Genomic DNA, 19,894 nt, shown 5'->3' on the forward strand with positions numbered 1-19,894 from the left:
GTTACACCCTGTATAAAGCTTCAGACAAAAGAATGCGAAGCAAGCAGACGTTGAAACAATACCGATAAGCCCGAGACCTGGCCCTTAATAGTACTCAAGGCCAGCTTCATCTCTAGCCCCATTTGCAGAAAGGCAAGAATTCTACCTCTGACATACTTTCTGGGATGCCAACCCCTGGATTCACAACAGGAAACAGACTCTATAATAAATGACTCTGGAAGCTGGCTTCCTTGCATTAATCAAGGTGGATATCACTGAGCCTGAAAGCCCACGATTCTTCAGAATGTGGGTTTTAATAGCCAAACCATTAAATTTAGCGTTTGTAAAGTAGGATGGAAGACTGGTCCCTGCGATAGCAGGTCTGGACGTGGTGGTAGGGTCCATGGGGCCCCTACCACCATCTTTACTATTTCTGCATACCAAGATCTCCTGGGCCACAAGAACTACCGACTTCCTTTCCTGCTTGATCCTGCGAAGAAGTTGAGGTAGCAACAGAATAGGAGGGAATGCATAAATCAGTGAGAACTGATCCCACGGGGTCACCAACGCATCTGTTCCGCATGCGAGTGGATCCCTTGTTCTTGACACAAAGTTGTTGACTTTGTTGTTGAATCTGGACACAAACAGATCTACGTTCAGGATCCCCCATCTTTGGCATATAGGCAGGAAGATGTCGGGGTGAAGGGACCATTTCCCCGGGATTAAATGCTGGCGACTTAAGTAGTCTGTCTGCCAGTTCTCTACCCCTGGAATGAAGACTTCTGGTGCCGCCTCGGTGATTGATATAAGCCACTGCTGTGGCATTGTCGGATTGAATCCTGACAGGAGAATTCTACAACCTGAATGTCCAGGTTGGAAGTGTACCTGGCCCTTAGGGCTAGGTACACTTCCCAAAACTTGAGAATGTTGATGGGCAAGGTCCTTTCGGTTCTGGAGCATTTTCCTTGGACAGATGCCTCTTCCAGGACTGCTCCCCAACCCGAAAGGCTGGCATCTGTTACCACCTTCCAGGTAACTGGTAAGAAGGATTTCCCCTTCTGCAGATTCTCAGAAATCCCCCACCAACTAAGGCTCTGGCGCACTTTTGGCAACAAATGCATCGAAAAATCTAGTGATTGGACCTTCTTGTTCCAGGCAGACAGGATACGGTTTTGCAGCAGTCTTGAATGAAACTGAGCAAAGGTGAATAGAAGGAACCTTCTTCGCCCTGACCACCCGAACCAGCTCCTTTATGGCGCTGATCTTTGCCTGGGGTAAAAACCCCCTCTTCTGGGCTGTATGTATAACCAGACCCAAGTACTCGAATCTTCTTACTGGCTTTAAAGAAGATTTCTCTAGGTTGAGGACCCAACCTAGGTATTCCAGGTAGTTGACTGTGGTGATCATGCTTTAGTCCAAGCGGACTACCGACCGGTCTATCAAGAGCAGGTCGTCTAGGTATGCGATTATCGTTATACCTTGAATCCTTAATCTGGCCATAGAAAAGGCCAGAAGTTTTGTAAACACCCGAGGTCCAGTAGCTAGATCGAAAAGCAAGGCTACAAACTGAAAATTAAGTTTTTCTACTTCGAAACGCAGATATTTCTGGTGAGCGGGGAAAATAGGTACACGGAGGTATGCTTCCTTGATGTCGATTGACGCCAGAAGTTCTCCCCCTTGTAGGATGGAGACTACAGATCGGTTTGATTCCATGTGAAAAGAGTGGATATTCAGGTACCGGTTTAAATCTTTGAGATCTAGAATGGGTCTGATATCTCCATTTGGCTTTGGCACTGTGAAAAGGTTTGAATAAAACCCCAACCCCTGCTCTTCCATGGGGACCACCATGATCACTTTTAGTGACAAAAGTCGGTCTAATGCTTGAAAGAGAGACTTCTTTTTCTCTGGATCTTTTGGGGACGCTTGAACTGAGGAAACGAGGAGATGGGAATTCTCGGAACTCTAGTTTGTAACCTAGAGCTATTGTGGAGACCACCCATCTGTCTTGAAATTCCTCCTGCCAGACCCTTGAGAACTGCAGAAGTCTTCCCCCCATTCGAACGAGCGGGGGTGCCCCTTCATAAAGAGGCTTTAGCATTCTGTCTTGTAGGTTTCCTTCCTCAGGACTTCTTTTGTCCCTAGGGTTGACCCTGGCGAGGGAGGCCGTCGCAACTGCCTGGAGGCTGATGTCCCTGGCACTAAAGAAAGAGCCCCTTCAAATGAGGGAGGTTTACTCTTTTTCTTAACTGACAAAAGGGTACTTTTCCCACTTGATATCTTTTGGATATATTTGTCCAAATCATCCCCAAACAGCTTTTTACCGCGGAAAGGAAAATCATCCAGGAACTTTTTGCATGGCGCTTCGGCTGACCAACTTTTCAGCCATAAGACCCTACGCATATGTACCAACCCAAGCGTAAGGCGAGAGGTTTGAAGAATAGAATCTCTGATTGCATCAATTGAAAAACACAAAGCCACTGGCAGCTCGGCTAAATTCTGGGCCTGCTGTTCAGGGAAAACCTTGAACACCTGTTTCAAATGGTCTCTCAAGGATTGACATACCCCAATTTCCACCACTGCAGTTTGACCCACTGAACCTGCAAAGGAGAAAATATTTTTAACAGGAATTACAACTTTTTATTGTTTGGATCCCTAAGTATTTGTGCATTGTCAACCGGACAAGTCATACTTTTATTCACAGATATAGCAGCATCAATTGCTGGTATACTCCACATCTTAGTAAATTTTTCCTCCATAGAATAAAGTGTCGAAAAACTTTTAGGAGGGAAAAAATGCTTATTTGGGTGATCCCACTCGGAATACATAAGCTTTTCTAGCAATGAATGGACAGGAAAGGCACACAAAGCTTGAGGAGGCTTTAATGAACCCAAAGAAGAAGTGGGAACCTTAAATGACTCAGTTAAGGGTAGCTTAAATGTGGAAGAGGAGTCATCAGCCTCTTCACAGTTCACGGTCCCCTGAGGGGGATTCCTCTTCCCTTACCCATTGCTTCTCTGCTTGAGGATCTTGGGTGGTAGAAGGGGACCTAATGCGTTTTCTTCCCCTCTGTGAAGATGCGATTAAAGCCGCTAACCTTTCCTCCAATCCAATCATAGCTGAGAAGAAAACCTCCTCAGTTATATAGACAGTGGCTGAAAGCAATTGCAGCCCCTGAGGACCCCGATGGCTCACTCTGACCAGCTTCCCTAGGCCTTTTGGGGGTGGGGGGGTGGTGTTTCAGAGGGGGGGTCCTTAGAGCCTGACGTTTTCCCACGCGAGCAGGCTCCGAACCAGCCAGATCACATGTGGAGGAGAGCTGCTAGATGGTGAACCGTCGTAATGGCGGCGGCAGCAGCGCGGCATACCGCCGACTGGCCCATGCTCCCTCTGCCTGCTGGAGAGAAGCCATCCAGGTGTGGGACATTCAAGAGAAAAAAAAACCCTTCCCACGTCTCACCTGGGGCTTGGGCTGGGGGAAGCATGCAGCTAGAATGACACAGAGCGAGACTGACGCGCATGGAACAGGTACGTGCTCTTGACAATCCCCCAGTGGTGACTTTAGGCATGACAACATTTACTTTAAAGGAGAAAACCCACAAGAATTAGAAAAATTCCTTAGGAATCTCCCTTACCTTATCCAACTGCAGGGTTCTGTGGTAAAACAGACAGACCCAATCTTCGCCACTCACGGTGGGCTCTGTTAGAAAACATTAAGGGACCGGGGCTCCTTTTTATTGTGGGATCTACACCCCTGGGCCTGTAAAGAACGCCACCAGGAATATGGCTGAAAAAACCAAAGCACTGGATCCCGGGGTCCAGCTCTCTAAAAAGAGAAGCGTTACAGGCAAAACCGTTGTTTCTTCTGTCACGAGGCCCGGGTACCATTCGATTCGGCCTGGAAAAGACACTTTGAATGGATCCGGTTGCATAGCTTGCCCCAGCAGGATATATCCAGTGGAGCGCAGTACAGCAAAACTTTACACGTGACCAACACCTAAGGCACTGGCAAAAAAACTGAGGTGCTCCCGGTAAGGGGAGGGGTTATATGGGGAATTTAACTTCCTGTCTAGGGTGTGGAAGTGTCCATCACCTGAAGGTGCCATATAACCCATACAGTAATTACTGTGGCTCTGTGTTCCGTGATTTATGATAAAGAATTTAGCTTTTCCCATATAGTACTTCCTAGGAAAGACTTTCTGGGTTTCCCACCAAGATAAATATGATTCCCAGGAGCAGTGGTTGACTTTGCAAGCTATAAACTTCCTTGCTTAAAAGAGCATAGACATAACCCAACTAGGGAGGCTCCTACCCTTCAGGGCCTAGGCCTCATTAGCTAGGTCATTAAAGTCTGCAACCAATAAGCAGGGAGGTAAATCCCTCCCAAGGACAGAAGATCCAGGTCTTGGAGGGCCCACGGACAGTCTACAAGAAACCTGATGCGGGTGGAGATAGTCAGTTTGAAGCAATAGGAATCATCTAAATTCCCTCCATCCCCATCTCACCGGGTAGATGAGGATGACGTTTTAGAGGAAGAAAGGCAATGATCAGGTGTAACTTATTCCACAGAATCACCAAGACTTCTACTGCACAGGTCAGAGCATCCCTGGATCCCCAACTTCCAACAGAGGTCACAAAAAGCCTTGGGGGTGAATAGACGACTCTCTGAAGTCCAGACTTTGAGGGCCGCTGATTTTCCTCGCCTAGGATATGTATATTTGACAAGGATGGAACATGAGTTTCTACCTAAACAGAGTGGCACATGACTATGCTCACCAATCAGAATCTCTGATCCATCCTGGTGCCCCTAGGGAAAGAAAAAAAAAAAAAAGAACAATGCAGTTTTTAAACTTCAGGACTGTTGCACCGGGCTGCGTGGAATGCAAAACTTTATCTCCCATGTAGGTAAGTGCAGTTTCACCATCCACTCAGCCCAATGCAACAGTCCAGAAGTTTTAAAACTGAATTGTTAGGTCACATTTTCAGAGAGACAAAGAGAAGTCAGGGCTGCCAGTATGGTCATCATATGCAGATTGATATGTGAAAAGCAGTTGCTTATGGTGCAAAGGGAAAGTGGTCTTAAAGAGCTTGTGGTGCTGGTATGGAACAGAGTGCTTGACTGCTGGCTTCTTTGTGGCCGTTGAATTACTATACTTAACTACACCACTGACTTGAGGTTATTGCTTGTCCTGACACTTTGCTAGGGGTTATCATTGCTGGTACTGACATATGCTGGGAGTTATCATTACTTGCCCTGACACTTTTTTTTTAAAGATCTGTTTATTTTTAAACAACACAACAAAAAAATATTAGTTGAGCAAAGTATAAGTACATTGTTGAAATCCTCAAAGGGTCATATCTCTGATGTTATGACAAATATAGATCTACAATCTATACAAGAGAGTGACAACGGTTGTATATATGGTATGGCTCCTTCCAGTCACCACAATAACAAAGGAATTACGCAAATCAAATATAAAAATGCAACATTAACCACTTAAGGACCGCCTCCTGCACATATACATCAGCAGAATGGCACGGCTGGGCACACGCACGTACCTGTACGTTGCTTTTTAAGTGCCCAGCCGTGGGTCGGGAGCGCGCCACCACCGGCACGCTCCCGACCCGGTCCTGAGCTCCGTGACCGCAGAACCAGCGGACCCGATCACCGCTGGTATCCCACGATCGGGTCACAGAGCTGAAGAACAAGGAGAGGTCTGTGTAAACAAACCTCTCCCCGTGCTTCCTACTGTGGCTGTCACCGATCGTCTCTTCCCTTTTATAGGGAAAGACGATCAATGGCGTCCCATGTCAGGCCACGCCCCCCTACAATAAAAAAAAAATATAACATCATACATAACACCTACACTGCCCCCTAGTGGTTAACTCCTTCACTGCCATTGTCATTTACACACGAATCAGTGCATTTAAATAGCACTGATTGCTGTATAAATGACAATGGTCCCAAAAATTTGTCAAAAATGTCCGATGTATGCGCCATAATGTCGCAGTCACAAAAAAATAAAAAATAAAAAATAAAATAATATAAAAAAAAATAAAAAAATTAATAAAAATGCTATAAAACTATCCCCTATTTTGCAAACGCTATAACTTTTGCGCAAACCAATTAATAATCGCTAACTGCGATTTTTTTTACCAAAAATATGTAGAAGAATACGTATTGGCCTAAACTGAGGAAATTTTTTTTTTTCAAAATTGTCGCTCTATTTTTGTTTATAGCGCAAAAAATAAAAACCGCAGAGGTGATCAAATACCACCAAAAGAAAGCTCTATTTGTGGGGAAAAAAGGACACCAATTTTGTTTGGGAGCCACGTCGCATGACCACGCAATTGTCAGTTAAAATGACGCAGTGCTGAATCGCAAAAGGGGGCTTGGTCCTTTGGCTGCAAATTGGTCCGGGGCTTAAGTGGTTAACAGAACATGATGGAATCAGCACCGTGTAATCTATATGAGAGTGGGCATGTTGATAAAAACTTAGGGACTTGTGAAGATGTCTGAAGCTGTAGAAGGCTCTGCCAGCCATTTAGCCCAAACCGTATCATATTTGCGGGGGCATACCCTGTTAGTGTAGGGGTCTTTATAAAGTGGTAAGCTGTTATTGACCAGTTATTTCCAAAATGGAAGTAGAGGGGATGGATTTTTCCAATGCAGGACAATGGCTTTTCTAGCATAAAATAATGTGAGATTGGCTAGCGTCTGCTCCGTCACTGTGGGCAGAAGATCCTCCACCAGTCCCAGCAGACTTACAGACATCGATGGTTGCAAGGGGGTGGAAATAATGGAATTCAACAAGACCACTACCTCTTCCGAGAATGTGACAATGAGTGAACAGGACCAGAATATGTGTGAAAAATCCCCCCTCAACCACGCCACACCGCCAGCATAAAAATGAAATAATAATAATAATAACGTAAATGATGTGATCTAGGTAGGTTGAAGGTTGAGGTAAGTTAAGGACAGGGGAGAGAACACCTGGTTAGTGACAATTTGGGAAATTAATCAATATTATGCTTAGTTCATGCGATGGGTTCTGGTAATTTATCGAACTGGGGGAGGGTGGGGTTCAGCCATAGGGGGCATTTGGAGCAATTGCTACCCTGGGGTAATGTTCCCATCTCAGATCAGCCCCCCAAGCTCAGATGGTGGTGAGCAATGGAGGAGTCAAATTATAGGGGGCATCTAAATAAAAGAAATTTGACAGTATCCAAGGCGTTTACCACCGTGGTTTCCAGCAGAGTGGAAGTGTTGTTTAGGTCCGGACTCAACCACCATGCGGCCGTTGACAACTGGGTGGCTAGAAAGTTCTGTAAAGGTCTGGTAAGCCTAGGCCTTCCTGTTTACAGGGACGCATGAGGGTGGTCAGTTTGTACCTAGGGTTCTTTGGCCCCCATAGAAAGGAAGAGAATAGTTGGTTGAGTCTTGCAAAGAATGTTCTAGGGATCCATTGAGGGTAATGTCTAAATAAATATGTAAGCTTTGAGAGAAATTTTCATTTTCAGACGAGAAAGAATTTAATATCTGTAGGGCACCTTGCAGGGAGGGTCCTGCATCATTTAGTAACAGTAAAAGGTCATCCGCGTACAGGGCTATTGTCTCCTCCAGCCAGCCAATTCGCAGCAATTTGTTATTCAGAGAAGTGTGGAGGGCCATAAGACCTGCAATCACTTCATGAAAACCAACAAGAAACACATTCTTCGAAGCACATCCCACATGGCCATTCCACAGTTTTGAAGGCCTTTTCTACATCCAATGAGGCCACAACCGGGAGTCTTCATTAGGATGTGGAGCATGAGTGTATAATCTACGTAAGTTCACATCTGTGGCTCTGCCATCCATGAACCCAGTTTGGTCTGTGTCTATGATCGTGGGAAGTATGGGCTGTAGACACTACTGGGTAATGAGTTTTGTTAAAATTTTAAAATCGCCATTTAAGAGAGCAATAGACCTGTAGGAGGCATCAAAAGGATGGATCCTACAATGACTTATAAATTAGAACTACATAAACATGACTCGTGGAGTCAGGTAGGGCCCCCCTCAGTCAGACAGTGAGAATAAAGGGAAGCCAGAAATGGAACAAGGAGGTCTCCATAGGCCTTGTAAAATTCACTGGCCCTGACATTTGCTGGCCTCAGTTCAGCTTCACTTCCACAATCTCTTCAGTGCACCTCCAGGCCCTTTTTAGTCTATATAAAAGGCGGAAAGGTGGCACACTATGAGCTTTAGACCAGAAAGAAACACTCACTTTTGGCTACACCCACCTTTTATCCGTGCCCACAGATGAAAAAAGTTTGTCGCTCCTAGCTATGCAGCATTAGTAATGGGAGAGCACAAGCAGCAATTTAACCTTCCTTTGTTATATAGCCTTTCTTTCTTGTTTAAAGCTGAACTCCAGGCAAACAGCTAAATACAAAGATGAAATTTATATCTAAAAACGGATTTAAGCTGCCAAAGGGATTTGTATTTCTATCCACTCCACCCATTTTCTCAGATTTGTACAACTCTGCCACACAGGACATTTCTGCCTGGCAAGGGAGGAGGCCTGTTCTTTGCTACTATTTCACTTTCATTACAAGTCTCCTACCAATCCCCATCCTTTAAGTAGACAGCGAAAGCAGTAGTGCACTGATGAGTTCATCTCTTTTCCTATCAGCATGCCCCTTGCAATACAGCACCGCAGACTGATTACTGTAAATGTGCTGCTGCTTCTTCTCTGTCTCTGAACTGTACAGGGGATTTCAAGAAGCCGATAACCAAGTCAAATTAAGGTACTTAAATGGATTGTATTTAAAAAACACATTTAAGGATTTATCAATGATCACAGAGCTGCATTCGTTTTGTATCTGTTTAGAGTTTAGCTTTAAAAGTTCAGTAGAAATGTAATTTACCACTTCCCAAAGTCCAGGGCCACAACCTCTTCACATCCCAGTTCATCATGTGCAAAAAGCTAAGGACAAGAACCAGCATGTACAAAATCAGCAGTCTGATGGGGTACGAATATAATGTGGGGCTCATTTAAATTCTTTTTTGTTTACTTAAATTTTACTACCTTTGTCCCAGGCTTACTCTCGCCCTAGTCAAAGATTTGCCAAAAATGACTACACTGAGCTGTTCACTTTATATTTTTAAATAATTTATATATCAGAGCTTCTTTTTAGTCTCCATACATGACAGCGTTAGAATAAATAAAATAAATCTTTGTTATAACCTGTTTTGATGCCTGCACTGCTTGTTCCTCCGCTTGGTCAAGACGCTTCTGAAGTCTGGTACTTTTTTCCTGCAACTCAGCAATCATTTTTTCAAGCTGTTGAATAGCACAAAGAATAGTTAAATGACAAATACCATGTTTTCTTTTGACATTTAACACTTCTTTTATTTTACATCAGTTTGGTTGCAATGCACAAAACATCCTTCCTTCTAGTCTCAGCGCATAAGTCCACAGTTTACAGCAAATCAGTAAATTGCGACGACAGACAAAGCCCTTTTTTTTTCTTTTTACTTTTCTTCCTTTGGATAAAGTGGGGAAGGGTATTTAGGGTTTTATTGCGGTCTGTGTCCCCATTACCTCCTGTCCTAGTAACAGGAGTTTTTTGATGGGGACAGCCACAGCCTCATCTTTGACATATCGTAAAAAGGTTGGAACCTCTGGGGATTTTTTTTTTTACTGTCTGCGCTGTTCTTTCCTGATGACCCCAACTCCCTTTACTACATGGGATTAAAAAATAAAGAGAAAATTCTTCAAAACGGCGATGGCAATTAAAGCATTTAATAACGTTTGCTTGGCTCAATTTAGGGCAGCTACACACATTTTTACCCCAACTTCCCCTCACATGCCATTAATAGCCCTGCTACAGATTTCAGATCAGCAGGTGTCCTGGACCAAGAGTTGTGGCCTACACTGTACAGCAACATCCTTGACTGAAGATGAGAGCCAGACAGTATGACCTAATCAACTCTCATGGTGAAATAGTCACCCCATTAGACGTGCAAATATAAGTTTTATCCATTAGGGCCTGCGCAGAAAAGGCTGCATATGTATGGTACTGTAAGGCCTGTTGGCTTGGTGGAAGATGGTATCAGGTGTAAGTGGTGCTTACACCTGCTAATCTGAGGTCTAGAATGAAAGATATTAATGGTATGGGAAGAGTGAGCAGGGGCAGTTAAAACTTCCTATTACTTAAAAACAAAAATGTAACATATTACAAGCTCACCAGTCCTTCGATATGGGGGCTGAGTTTTAGTTTTTTCACTTTTTTTCTCTTTTATTTTTACCTAATAATCTTATGAAAAATATGTCTTCCTCTCTACATCTCCATTACATGGGGGGAAGTTAACAGAAGGAAGATAAAATGGTTTATTATTTCCGTTCAGTTCACAGGAAGTATGGACACCACATTTTTGGTAAGCCTAGCAGGTATTTTCTATACTTGTTAAAAAATTAAAACTACGTCTGTCCAAAATTGGCCCTAGTATATGAATGTGGACCTTGGATTGTGGGCTCCTTGAGGGTAGGGACCGATGTGAGTGTGCAATGTGCAGGGATAGGGACACTCACTCAGGTTGAACTGGATGGACTGGTGTCTTTATTCAACCTTATTAACTATGTAACTACAGACACAACACGTAAGGACTGGTAAACAGCAATAAACTACATTTGTGTTCTTGGATTTAAATATTCTTTAACTATAGTTATGCTTTAACAAGAAAGTGCTAAATATACGTCTGTTGTTTCGGAAATATTACTTTATTATCTTGTTATAGCATCTATACCAGCCTCTCTTAACCTTCTTTCCCCAGAGGTACCCTTAAAATATTATTCAAGTCTCAGGGAATCCATATTAAAATCAATTCACTGCAGTTCAGTGGAAAGAAAACCCCCTTACAGGCAGCTAAAAAGGTCAATGGTGTAATGCTGCTGGCTCTGCCAAATGCCAAATCGGAACCTGAACTATCCAGACACCATCAGACTGGAGGTTAATCAGCCACAGCTCAAAAATCCCTAGTAGAGTCTGGTAGAACCCTGCTTGAAAATGGCTGATCTATACATTCATTTCTATGCATTTCTTTAGATTTAAGTAGACATTTTAAGCTGCAAGAAAAGTTTACATTTAGTGTTACCAACTGATCATTGCTTAGAAAGGAATCTCCAAGTAAATTGGAAATGCTGCTTATGTACTGCATGTATTAACACAGAGGGGACCCTGTTCACAGAATTGAACTTGGAACTATATTTTTGAACTACAGTGCATTCAGGATCCTCCAGCAGCCAGTCTATTATAGCATGTGGAGATTTGGATTGAACTAAGCTGGTCCACAGTGAGCCTTTAATGTGTATATATTCCTGGAGTTCAGCTTTAAAGCAGTATTAAACCCAAAAGTTTGCAGCTTACCAATTCTTAGATGTGATGTCAGTATGTATTTTCTTTTTTAGGCTTTCCTCTATTTTCATCTGGTGATCCAGCCAGTAAGTCTGTTGTTTTTAAAAACAATAAGCTTTCTTTCAGATGTATCAGTTTACAGGATAAAGCAAACCACTTTCAATTATTTTTTTGCTGTAACTGATTATAAAGTGTAAGCTGGAGTTTGGCTTTAATTTGTTAGTGTATTTAAACCTACTAGTAAATTTAACACTACCCTGACCCCAGACTGACAATGCTGCAGTCTCCTGTGTCCCCTGTTCTCATTCATCCAGAGTATTGGCACTTTAACCACTTGCCGCCCGCCATATAGCAAAATGACGGTGGCAAAGTGGTTGTAATATCCTGACCGGACGTCATATGACGTGATCAGGATATTAAGCCACTGCGCGCCCCCGGGGGAGTGCATCGTGGCGATCGTTGTTGCGGGGTGTCAGTCTGACACCCTGCAACTACGATCTCGGTAAAGAGTCTCAGACGGAGACTCTTTACCACGTTAACAGCCGTGTCCAATCACGGCTGATCACAGTGTAAATAGGAAGAGCCGGTGATCGGCTTTTCCTCACTCGTGTCTGTCAGACACGAGTAGAGGAGAGCCGATCGGCTGCTCCTCTGACAGGGGGGGTCTGTGCTGATCGATTATCAGCACAGCCCCCCCGAGCATGCCCATACTGGACCACCAGGGACGCCACTAGACCACCAGGAGATGCCCAGCACCAGGTATGCCCCCTAGACCACCAGGGATGCCATCCAGTGCCCATAATGAATGTCAATCAGTGCCCATAATGGATGCCAATCAGTGCCCACAATGGGCATCACTGATTGTCATGCATTATTGTTTGGCACTGATTGGCATCCATCCCTACAAAACTTTAAATTACAATGCCGCCTACCAGTGCCCATCCTAGCTGCCTATCAGTGCCCATCCTAGCCGCCTATCAGTGTCCATCCTAGCCGCCTATCAGTGTCCATCCTAGCCGCCTATCAGTGTCCATCCTAGCCGCCTATCAGTGTCCATCCTAGCCACCTATCAGTGCCCATCCATGCCCATCTGTGCCGCCTATCCATGCCCATCTGTGCCACCTATCCATGCCCATCCGTGCCACCTATCCATGCCCATCCGTGCCGCCTATCAGTGTCTATCAGTGCCGCCTATCAGTGCCACTTCATTGGTGCCACCTCATCAGTGCCCATCAGTGCCACCTTATCAGTGCCCGTCACTACAGCCCCGTCAGTGCCCATCAGTGAAGGAGAAAACTTACTTATTTACAAAGTTTTGTAACTGAAACAAAAAAAATCATGACAAAATCACAAAATCATTAGATTTTTGTACTCACCAAAAATGTTTTTTGTATGGAGTCCATTGAGGGAATTTAGGTTATACAGTTGCCTTTAAGAGCATTGGACACTGGCAAACAGAACACTGCATGCCAGCCCACAGCATTGCCCCCCCCCCCCTATTACCAGCAATGCTACAGTTTTGTAGCAAAGCAGTACGAAGAGCATTATCATAAACATAGATGGATGGGACCTGTGAATACAATTCTATTTTCTTTCCCACCCAATAAGAGACACTGAACATCTATAACCTTTTGGGACATCCAAAAACAGTCAAACTAAGAGGTGGGCAACACAGCTAACAGAACAGATAAACTGGGGACTGCCTGCAGCTCAAAGAGCAGCCTGAAGTACTTACACCTGAATCTGGCATCGGATGGAACCAAAACCTTTCCTTTTGATGAATAGGATTTGGAGAGAGGGGTGGAAGAATTATGTTCTGGTTGAGGTGAAAGACAGAAACTACTTTAGGAAAGAAGGAAGTCCAGAAAAGGTTACTGCAGGATAAGGCCACCAGTTCAGACACTCACTTCACAGAGTTGTCACTAATGGATTCAAATTGCGGTTACTTTATTGCAGAGAGAACCAAATTCCCAAGGAGTCACAGGGCAATGAACAGCGTAGCTACATAGGAGACCCCATGTACAAAGTTCTTAAAGAATAAGAGGTCAAAGGTCTCTGAAACAGAATAGAAGGGAGAGAAACCGGACCTCTGATAGTTCTCCACAGCCACTGGTCCAGACCCAACTGCAGGAAGGGGGATTCATCCAAAAGAAAACATCCTGGGGTGGAAGCCCCGAGATGCACAGGAAGTGAGCATGTATTTCATGTCCCATGATAGACCTTGCAAGAAGTACATTTTCTACCTTTAGCATCATAGGAATCACAGACTCTGGGGTGCTCCTGTCCCTCAGAACCTATGCTTCAACAGCCAAACAGAATGGCAAATTGTCCTTTGGGACAGAATATTCAGATGATCTGGCAGAGGCTACAGAGCATCAGCCAGGAGTCTTACCAGGTCAGTGCACCACATACTCCTGGGCCAGTCTCGAGCAATGAGAACCACCAGAATGCTGTCCATTTCGTTCCTGTGGAGTAAACAAGGGAGGAGTTTCAAAGGAGGAAAGACATAGATCAGGGTGTACTGATTCCACTGAGCGAGAAGAGTCTCCACTGCTCCTGCTACAGGATCCCAGTACCCGGAGACAAACCCATCTAATTTGTTGTTAAAACCTGGAGGCAAGGAGGTCAACATCTGGCATTCCCCACCTATAACATAGGTCCTGGAACACCTCTGGGTATAGGGAATACACATGGCTGACAAGGCTGGAACCAAGACAAGATCCGCTTTACCTCTCTTGCTGCAGGGAGACTACTGGTTCCTCACTGAAGATTAATGTATGCTGATGCTGTAACATTGTCAGACTGAATCTGAAGCAGAAAACCCTCCAGTAGGATGCTCTAGTACTGCGAAGCCAAATGTCACGATTTTCAAGGGTGTTATTCAGGGGACGAGACTATGCCGACGATAAAGTCTGCTGCACTGACAAGGTACTCAGGACTCCTTCCAAGCCCAACAAGTTGTCATCCATCATGAAGATTCTCCAAAAGACAAGGAGGAAGGACTTCCCTGACTCCAGGGCCGGGCTTCTGAGCCACCAAGCCAGGTCCAACCATGCCCCTGATGATAGATGAATCGGCCTATCGAGAAACTGCTTCAACTTGTCCCCCAACAATAAAATTATGGCTTCAGGAGGACTAGAGTAAAACTGGGCACATGGAACTGCTTCAAAAGAGGCTATCATTAGACCTAAGACTCATGTAAAATCAGTGTGCCAAAAAGTTCCTGGACTAGAGAGATTTAATTTGAGAGTCTGACGTGATGATAACCAATATGGTGACATTTTTGGGCTTGAATAAAGACATTCAGAGCTTTGAGATCCAGAATGGGGACAATATCCCATTTGAGCCTAGGAACAGTGAACAGAGTGGAGTAAAACCTCTGTAACACAGGAACTGGGGCAATGACACCTTGGTCCAGAAGACCTGATGAGCTTGATGGAGGTCTGCTGATCTGTGAAGGGACACAGGACGATTGGAGGTAAGAAACCAAGGAGGGGGTAGAAAGTGAAAGTCCGAGCTTGTAGCCCTGGGTTATCACTTCCTGCACCCAAGCGTCTGAAATGCAAGCTGTCTATGCATCTACAAAAGTTAACAATCATCACCCCACTTTAAAAAAAAGGGTATACCTTAATTCAGAGGAAACTGATTTTATTGACAAATCAAAAAAATCCTATTTTCTTAGTTGTACGGTATGGGTGGGCAAGACAGCAAACAATGCCAACAGGCCCACATAACAAAACAGGTCAAGAAGGGCACCACAGACTCGGACAGCAGCTTGTAAAATATAAGCTTGAAAGATAGCTCAGGAAATACAAAGAAGACATTCAAGCGCTTATAAAAGGCTGTAGCTGAGGCAGTAATTCTCAGTGTGTAGAAGGCCACCTTTGGGAGGAAGGAGGCTTTAGGTCTCAAGACAACCTTGTTCATGTTCAACACTAAGAAGGGTTCCTTGCAGGATAAGGTTGCTAATTCAGAGACCCTCCATGCACGTGATAGCAACAAAAAAAGGCCACTTTGTAAGTGGGGTCAGCCAAGAGAATAACTAACAGGTTAAAAAAGGCAGCTTCTGAAGCGTTGAGAGAACTATATTAAGGAGTCACAGGAGAGTGTAAAAGGGGGAAAATGTGTGCGACACCCTGTACAAAGGCCTTATTTAGGGAGAGAGGCTAAGAGTCTCTGGGGCAGAAAGGCTAAGGCCGAGATTAGTCCTTTGGTCTGGACCAGCATTTTGTTTTTAGTACCATCAGATGTGATAAAAGACAGTATATGTCCCATGAAGTATTTTCCTGGATGAAAGCTCCTGGATGACACCAAGCAAATTAGGCCTTTCAAGTGTGATGGTAGACTTTGTAAGAAATTAACTTCCTAGACTTCCAGAGGTAGAGGTGACCAAGTCAGCCAGGCCCCTGTCTCTCAAGACCATAAATTTAACAGCCATGTTGTTCAAGCCAAACCCCAAGAAGCAAAATGGAACACTGGCCTTTGGGACAGAAGATCTGGACAATCTAGAAGGGCCCAAGTAGAGTCTGCCAGAAGTCTGAGTACATCCTTTCTGGACCAATTTGGTGTGATGAAAATCACCAGAAAGCCCCCCGTCTCAAACCGCAGAGCAGACAAGGAAGAATCCGGAGCAGCGAAAAGGCATAGATCATGTTAACCTCATCCAACGGTGTCACCAGAGTTCCCACTGCAAATCGCACAAAGGTCACTAGACCTGGTGACAAACCTGTCCAGTTTGTTGTTGAACCTGGAAACCAGCACATGCAAGTCTGACCACCTTCAGATGAAAAACCCATTTCCCAGGATCCAGACAATGAACACTGAGAAGGGTAACAATGTATTTGTTAATTTTATACCGAATGTTTAATACCTTAATATTAAGTGGATGTACCTTCAATGTATTACAGTTTTTATTAACAGAAACCTTATAGCATGACCCTGGGGGACTGGTTTTCATTAGATATTATTACTATTACAGATTGCTGATTTTATGAAGAAATTATAGGCCACAGTTTAAATGAAAAAAAAAATAACACTGGCACAGTTTTCCATATAATACAGAATACTGTCACCACCTTGTCTGAACTGATATTAACAACAAGATTACCATATCAGGCAAGAGTCCTGGTTAATAAATGAACCTTGGAACACAGGAATATGATATGTGACTGTATTACCTCTGACATTTTCTCATGGCTGGCTTCTAACTGTGAAAGTAACTCTTGTTTTTGTAGTTTTTCATCTTTTAATTCACTTCTGTTAGAAACAAAAAGGCAAACAATTCAGATAAGTAATTTGAGTAAACCTGTAATGCATTACAGTTTAAAGAGGTTCACTAAGCAACAAATGTTGCCAAAATTTTAATATAATGCACTATGTTTAACCCACTCATCTATCTGCTGGCATAAAAAATTAAAAACTCTTACCTGAATCCCCCTTTTGCTCACCTAATTCCACAGTCACGTGACATTCCAGTTCTGACTCTTCCATCACCTTCATATATAGGAGGTCCTTCTTTAGGTGTCCACATCATTACATGTGGACACTTCCTACTGTCTGTCAGGGTCCACTTGTGATCAACTAAATGGCCTGCCCAATGCACTTCAACAGCCAAAAATTGTTCCTGTAGCATGTTATGCAGCGCAACACACCATAATGCATGGCTGTGTGTTACTGCACATTGCAGTGCACTGCAATGCAGGTGTATTGGGTGCCATTCACAATAAATGGCACTGCAGTGCACCAAGGCATGTAATGCATATTATTGATGTGAATGGGCCCCTAATCTATCCAAAATTAATAAAATAAATGTTTGCCGAGGTTAGTCTTTAATTGAGTGAATTTAGTGATTTTAACAGCTCTTTATTCCTAAAAATAAATATATTTTAAGTTAGCCTAGAGTTCCTCCTCAATCTCTGACAATTACACACAGTGGAAGCAGACATTTTGGTGGCAGAACCGATATTCAACCTATTAGTTTACTTATAACTAGTCACTGAGGAATGAGGCCCTGCTTGCCTCGTTAGCTCCTGGTGAATTGGCTGCATCTTTATAAACTCAGAGCCAGTCACAGAAGGGCTGTCTATGCTGCATGCAGGCATATTATGGAAGCATTGCAATTGCAGTCGCCTACCCCTCCTAAAAGCACCTCTCAAGTGAACAAGCACTCTGCTAATCACACTTTCACACAATCTGAAGTGCTAATAATATAATTAGGATATGGAAACTATATAACTAAGATGTGTGCATGCAGCTGTAGTGTAAATCTTCCCTAATACCTCTTGATCCCCAGTATTTTACCCTCGGCATGCGGTGACTCATGAGGATAAAGTTTGCAGATTCATTTAGAGGTCACTTGATGATCATAATCCCACTTAGCAGAGCCGAAATAGTGTAGCAATAAAAGCAATTCATTCTATAACAAACCATTAGAATGGCTCGGTGGCAGCAAGCAGACACAAGTTTAATCAAATGCCAAGTCCATTTTGCCCAAATGACTCACAAAATAATGAATACTGTGAATTGCTTTATAAAACCGAAACAGGGATAACCTTAATTTATAAATCTATAAAAGAAGCCTAAGTATATATTACTGGTGACAGCATTTTATAGTGTACTTTGGTAAATGTCCTGAAGTGCACAGGAGTCAAAATATATCAGACACAATCTAACCGAAAATGAATCTCATTTAAAGTTTAATTACATACTTCCATGTGTTATGAATATATTTAAGCCTTCTACTCAGAAATAAATTGTGCCTGGATGCAGAGAACATGGTGATATTGGCTTAACAGAGAAAAACCAGGGAAACAGTTCAGATTAAATCAATCTGTCCTCAATAAAAAAAATGCTCCGTGAACATATTGATAAAAGGTGAATACTTTGCCTCAACTATACTTGTTACATCTCTACAGGACTTAAAGAAAATAATTACAGTAGAAGTCCTACTTTTTCTGTAATTTACATTTTATTTTTGTGGTCCCATATTAGTCCTCAGCTATATTGCATCCCGTGCAAATCATGTATTCTCAAAATTAAAAAAAACATTTCTAGGGCTAGTGATATGGACTTCATATGTAGAATCATGTCAACACAAGGAAAATGGTTTGCATTTGAGAACAGTTTGAGACTTGAACCCATTCTTACCAGGGAAATGTGGTGCATTGTATTTAAAGCATTAACACTTTAGTGCGTTGCATTAAGGCTGGTAAATTGCGCCCTAAACCTGACCTGTGTAAAGATGAAATTCCATTCACAATGTCGATATTAATGATATACCTTTTAAATATTATTATACTTATGATTTATGGTCACGTAATAATACTGTTTTTACACTATGCCTTTGCTCCTTCTTTTAACTTCTATTTTTTTTTTTTTGCTGTTCAAATGAGGTTAACCTGAAATAAGACATCAGAATGAAGACAAGCAGAAATAACGATGAGCCATTCTTATTGTGCTCATTTTTCAAGCCCTTGGCTGAAGGGGGAAAAAAAAAAAGGAGATATGCAAGACTTTGCCTGTTAAAATGCTTTCCATGTATTTTTTTCTCTCTTTTTACATTGCACTCTATTTCAGCAATCAAGCGTTGAGAAGCTAGAAAGGCTGTAAAACTGTGCAAATTTGGGGAATGTGCAACTGTAAATTTTGTTGGCTACTGCAAGTCGGATAAACAAAAATGCTTTCAGATAGCATAAAAGGTATTACTGGAAATAAAAAGCTACTTGAAAGTATGAAACATCAACCTGAAGCACACACAGAGCTAATGAAGCAGTGGATGAGACTGACAATGAGTCAGGAAAAGCTAGAAACTGAACACAGACAAAGGTATTCAGAAATCAAATGTTCTCTATTTCATGGCTTGGCAAATAGGTTTAGGAGGTGCCAGCTGTAGCTGGTGCATTATTCATGATGTGCGGATAACAAATTAACAGGGCCTGTGCCAGATGTGTTTTGTTCTAGTGAAAAAACGGCAATATGCTTTAGTTACTTTCCTGATTATGGATTTCTGTATTGTGCCAATACCTGCAGCTGTCTTGCTCAATCGGCAGAAAAAGACTTTAATGGCGTTCTTTAGCTGGGATGCAGCAACTGCCAAGCAAAACACATACGTACAGCAGGGAATACAAAAAAAATATAATGAATTTAAAAACATAAGCAAAATCCAAATGATTGCTTTTTATGCGACGCTACAACAAATGCAGTCTTAAACCCGTTCAGATTTTTCTAGATTATAAATAAGGAGCTGCATTGTAAACAGTCTTATCAAATGATTTCACAATCTAATTTTGTTTTATGGTAGTTGCAGCAATGAAAGGGGAAATTCTATTTGGCTCTACTGTATGACGGCAGGACAAGGAGGAACAGGCTACAGTTTTAGCACTAGCTGTACACTTTCCGATTCAGCAACCTATTTGGGCGCTGCTAGAAGTAATCAAGTAAGACAAAAAAAAAGAAAAGCAGAGCCAAAACTTCAGAAGTGCTTAGAGTAGTGTTATGTCATCTGAAAAGTTTCCTTCTCTGA

At 42.9% G+C, this 19,894-nt stretch overlaps 1 protein-coding gene across 1 annotated transcript in view; it reads right to left on the reverse strand.

The window, feature by feature from the left end:
• The window catches only part of SCLT1 (sodium channel and clathrin linker 1), a 250,067-nt gene that overhangs the window by 6,076 nt on the left and 224,097 nt on the right, over positions 1-19,894 (reverse strand). Inside the window, 2 exon segments of the mRNA XM_077476898.1 lie at positions 9,204-9,299; positions 16,551-16,629. Coding sequence (XP_077333024.1) covers positions 9,204-9,299; positions 16,551-16,629 — 175 coding nt within the window.

This window comes from Lithobates pipiens, unplaced genomic scaffold, assembly GCF_037356315.1.
Source record: "Lithobates pipiens isolate NorthernLeopardFrog02 unplaced genomic scaffold, aLitPip1_a1.2 Scaffold_13, whole genome shotgun sequence".
NCBI lineage: Eukaryota > Metazoa > Chordata > Amphibia > Anura > Ranidae > Lithobates > Lithobates pipiens.